Source organism: Solanum lycopersicum, chromosome 2 (assembly GCF_036512215.1).
Source record: "Solanum lycopersicum chromosome 2, SLM_r2.1".
Taxonomy (NCBI): domain Eukaryota; kingdom Viridiplantae; phylum Streptophyta; class Magnoliopsida; order Solanales; family Solanaceae; genus Solanum; species Solanum lycopersicum.
In genome coordinates this window covers 39376131-39381388 of record NC_090801.1, presented here as the reverse complement: position 1 = coordinate 39381388, position 5258 = coordinate 39376131, and the positions used below count along the sequence as shown (strand labels likewise).

The following is a 5258-nucleotide window of genomic DNA, read 5'->3' as shown; positions in this document are numbered from 1 at the left end:
TTCTTCAAAATAAGTGATTTAAGGCTTCCGATAACAAACGTCGAATAGACTTTAAATTCTTACTTTAAAATGATAAATAAATATTTATCGATCCACATAATATACATATAATATAAATTTTGTGTGCACAATCGAAATTGAAATTTTTTTATGACATATATAATAATATATGTTGAATCGAATCATTCTATTCTTCTTTATAATATCAAACGATTATTATGTTCAAATTTCCTTCTTATAAGTTTAAAGTTTTCAGTAAATCTTCCCTAACTAATCATTTTCGTATTGTTGTTGTTGTTGGGAAAAAGAAAAAGAGATGAATGAACAAATTGTTTATTGACCACCCAGAATGTTATCATTAGTCAAAGAATATAAATTTAATTAATTTGAATTTAATAAAATGCTGCAGCTGCACGTTTAAGCAAGCACTGTTTTTCATTTTTCGAAAAATTGATCATAATTAGAGCATATGCAGGCATCACATGGCCTAGCTGGACAAACACATAGGTCCGAATTCCAATAAGTAGCAAGTCTATTGTCATGCCTCATTCTTAATCAGAAATTTTAAATTTAAATTATGAATATAAAAAAAAAAGAAATTATTTGCATCAAATATTTATATTAAATTAATGTAAAATATATTATTACATGAATTAATAAAATAAATGAACTATAAATTTAAAAACACGACATATATGTATTGATTTGATATAAATATTTGTCCCGATGTGTGTAAGTTTTACCTTAGAGAAAATACTGTTGAAAGCGCTAACCCCACAATTCAAATGTAGTTTGGACTCCAATGTAAATTCTGAACACCGATGTGAAAACTTAAAAAGTATCTATGTTGTCTCCATTAACTTGTGAAATATTTTCTAATTTAATTTTGTTATTTTTGACAAATCAATTTCTATTATATTCTCAATTTATTACCTTCACCCTCAAACAACAGCGGTTCACTATACTAAACTATTTAATAATAGTTGCCTACTATATTATTTGAGATAAGTAACAATACTTATTCACTTTATGAAATTAATAATTAATTTCTATATTTAACTCTTAATTTACCTTTATAAACCGTTTATACATTTAAGATATTAATTTATTATATTTAAAAAATGATTAATAAAATAATTTATTTATTTATAACATAAAATCAAGTGGATAAATATTATTGGAACAAAAGAAAAATTAGTATGACATGATAGAGAGAATGAAATTAATTAAGCAAAATGAGTGCATTTTAAGGAAAAAAACTGAACAAAGCTCTACCAAATAGCATTAATTAATTAATTAGCAAAACAATGGTGAGATATTTTCTTACATTTTCATCATGCCTTAAATTTTCTCTCTCTCTCTATTAATGGGGTTGTTTAAGGGTTGAGTGTTGGAATCTTATGGTGACAAGTGGGTATTTATTGGAATTGGAATTGGAGTTGACCCAAATTTATTGTCTCATTTCGGAAACAATACTTGTCTTAAACTGAGAGATTTGTGAAGTGGGTATTTTGAGTAAAGTAGGTGCATTTTGGTGGATCTGTACAAGTTTGTTGTTGGTGAAGCAGCTCAATAAAGGAGTGTGTGTATGTGGATGAATTAAGGGGGTTTGTGTTTGTAACAGTCGAGGGGGAGATATGGCATGTATGAAGTTGGGATCCAAAACAGATGCATTCCAAAGAAAAGGCCAGGCCTGGTACCCATCTTTTCTTCTAACAATTTTCAATATCTGCTTCAAACCTCTAATTGGGGGGTTCAATTTTGCTGCACATCACCTTTCACCGACACAGTGGGGCTAGTAGAAATGTACACAGAAACAAAGAGAGCAAATAATTTTACTGAAATTTTTGTAATTACTTGCTATTCCTTAAGTGGATAATGGGGCTGGGTGCTCTTAGATTGTATGTTCTTGTTTTGCCCTGGCATGGTCATGGCTTCACGTGGTATATTGCTTTCCAAATTTTACAACTTGCCTTTTGTTGATTTGCTTGTAGGTTCTGCACAACTGGCCTCCCAAGTGACATTGTTGTTGAAGTTGGGGAAATGACTTTCCATCTCCACAAGGTATAGTTCTCTGCAACAATTGATTGATCTACTGATGTGTAGGCCTTTCCTTCCGTTTCCCTTAGATTTCTGCTATTAACACTTCACGTCGCACTTGGGTTGCTCTCAATTACACCTTATTCAACCTTGTTAACTTAAAACAGTTACTCTTTCTTCATCATTTCTTTTTAGTACTTCCGATATGCTTTTTGCTTCTGTATTTGATGAAATTAGGCAGAAGTGACAATATTTTTCACCTCATAATGACCTGTTGCGCTCTACTTTACTCTCTCCAAGCCAGATTTTATGCTTTCAACCAATGGTAATGTTCCAAGACAAAAAAAGATATCAACTTTATCAAAATTTTGGCCATCTCTACATTTAAAAACCACTGTAAATCGTTCCCGAGAAGAATATCAAATTAGTTTGATTGTCTGGAGTTCCTTAAAACTTGTCAAATCTAAATTGAAATTTGATTGCAAGGAAGATGATTGAACTTTTAGATTTGTCTCATGTTTAATGTTTTCCAACGAATAATTGCAGTTCCCATTGCTTTCTAGAAGTGGGGTTATGGAAAAACGGATTGCAGAAGCATCTGAAGGAGAAGATGGCTGTGTTATTGAACTCAATGACATCCCTGGTGGTGCTAAAACATTTGAACTAGTAGCAAAATTTTGTTATGGGGTTAAACTAGAGCTTACAGCAGGTAATGCTGTATACCTTCGCTGTGCCGCAGAGCATCTTGATATGACTGAAGAATATGGGGAGGGGAATCTGATATCACAGACTGAGATTTTTCTGAATCAGGTAGTTCTCCGTAGCTGGAAAGACTCTTTAAAGGCACTCCAAACCTGTGATGATGTTCTTCCATATGCTGAAGAACTCAGAATTACGAAAAGGTGCATCGATTCATTAGCTGTTAAGGCATGTACTGATCCGAACCTGTTTGGTTGGCCTGTGATGGAGCACGTTGGCCCCTTGCAGAGTCCTGGAGGGAGTATCCTATGGAATGGAATAAGCACTGGAGCTAGGCCAAAACATTCAAGTTCAGATTGGTGGTATGAGGATGCATCAACTTTAAGTTTACCTCTTTACAAGAGGCTAATTTCTGCTATGGAATCTCAAGGCGTCAAACAGGATATTGTTGCTGGTTCCCTCAGTTATTATGCTAAAAAGTACCTGCCTGGGCTAAACAGGCGGCAGACCTCTTCTGAGTCCACTAACCGACTTGCACCAGTTGGTTTAGGTTCTTCTCTATCAGAAGAAGATCAGAAGCTTTTACTTGAAGAGGTGGATAATTTACTTCCCATGCAAAAAGGCCTAGTTCCAACTAAATTCCTCTTTGGCCTACTGAAAACAGCTTTGATTCTTCGAGCCTGTCCCTCTTGCATATCAAACTTGGAGAAAAGGATAGGAATGCAGCTTGATCAGGCCACTCTAGAAGATCTCTTAATGCCTAATTTCTCTTACTCGATGGAAACACTTTATAATGTTGACTGCGTACAGAGAATTCTAGAGCACTTCTTAGCCATGGATCAAGGAACTGGTGGTGAATCACCTTGTTCCATTGATGATGAGCAATTGATTGGTTCACCATCTCTGACACCAATCACTATGGTGGCAAAACTAATCGATGGATATCTTGCTGAGGTTGCCCCAGATGTTAACTTGAAGCTTCCCAAATTTCAGACTCTTGCTGCTTCTGTTCCTGAATATGCAAGGCCCTTGGATGATGGCCTTTATCGTGCAATTGACATTTATCTCAAGGTAAATTTTAGTTTGTTATTCTTTTTAAGTAATGATAATTGTGTGTACTCTGAAGTAAATGTTGTCACTATTGCTATGCTTACTGAAATTTGCACTTAATAGTGAGATCCTATTTGAGATTGACCCAACAAGCCTTAGATTCAAGTGGCTTGCTCGTATGAGCATGTCTAGTTAGGTGCAGCAGTCTAGTGATTGAATACCCCACCACCAGTGCAGGGGTTGGGGGCATAAAGAAATCGAGATGAGTGGCCAATGAAAGTAAATCTAAATATAGGCTCTAAAGAAAGCGATTTTCTCAAGTTTTGGTTCAGATCTTTCATTTCAGAATTCAGAATGTAAATCTTTTATAACTTACATACCCAGTAGTTCCACAAAGTGGGGTAGAGATTTTAAATCTGTTATTTTTCTTTGTTTATGCAGTCACATCCATGGTTGGGAGAATCTGATAGGGAACAACTCTGCAGGCTCATGGATTGCCAGAAACTCTCCTTGGAAGCTTGTACACATGCTGCACAGAATGAACGGCTCCCTTTAAGGATTATAGTACAAGTACTCTTCTTTGAACAGCTGCAGTTGAGAACATCCATTGCAGGATGCTTCCTAGTGTCTGAAAACCTTGATGAGGGGTCAAGGCAGTTAAGAAGTGGCACGGTGGGACCAAATGAGGGGGGCTGGGCTACTGCTGTGAGAGAAAACCAGGTGTTGAAGGTGGGAATGGATAGTATGAGGGTGCGCGTGTCAGAGCTCGAGAAGGAGTGCTCAACCATGAGGCAGGAGATTGAGAAGTTGGGTCGATCAAAGGGATCAAGCACTTGGGGAAATGTATCCAAGAAGTTTGGTTTCAAGATGAAATCTCAAATGTGCAGTGCTCAGGAGGGATCTGTTAGTAACCAGAACAAGATAAATAGTAAGGCTATAAAGGATGACAAGGCAAAAGAAAACTATCGAAAGCACTAGAAAAACTTATCGATAGATGAATGATGAATTATTCTCTGTTTCTCTATTCTTTGAAGGATCTTGGCTTGCTTCTGTTTAGTTTAAGTTTCTCCAGTTTCTGTCATATATGTCGAGTAGTTTCTTTGACAATCTGGTCTACGTAGACTACATACAATTAACATCATCAAGTGTATTTTATGTATCTTATCTAGAATTGTTTGTCACTCTTTTTACCTTCAACAATAAGTGCAAACATCTAAATTTGTCCAAATCATCTGTTGTAGTGTGAGTTGTTTGAATGAAGAATTTTTGCTTTCATATTTGTCATTATGAATGTCGCAAGGTTACACTGATTTTCAAACTCAAGTGTCTCACAATGACTAAATAAATGAGATTATTTTTTTTTTTACGTCTAGAGAACCTATGGCCTGCTATAACCCTCAATTTTGCCTACTCGTTTTCCGGTTCCAGAGACTGTTCAACTTGTCGTTTCTAGATATGGGTCGATGTAC

At 35.6% G+C, this 5258-nt stretch overlaps 1 protein-coding gene across 1 annotated transcript; it reads left to right on the top strand.

The window, feature by feature from the left end:
* Nucleotides 1-1348: 1348 nt before the first annotated feature.
* LOC101055606 (Hop-interacting protein THI063) lies at nt 1349-4957 on the top strand. Its single transcript, NM_001279310.2, is given in 4 exon segments — nt 1349-1696; nt 1995-2064; nt 2587-3810; nt 4231-4957. Coding segments are annotated over 4 exon segments (1890 nt in total). The 5' UTR covers nt 1349-1637; the 3' UTR covers nt 4768-4957.
* Nucleotides 4958-5258: the final 301 nt, after the last annotated feature.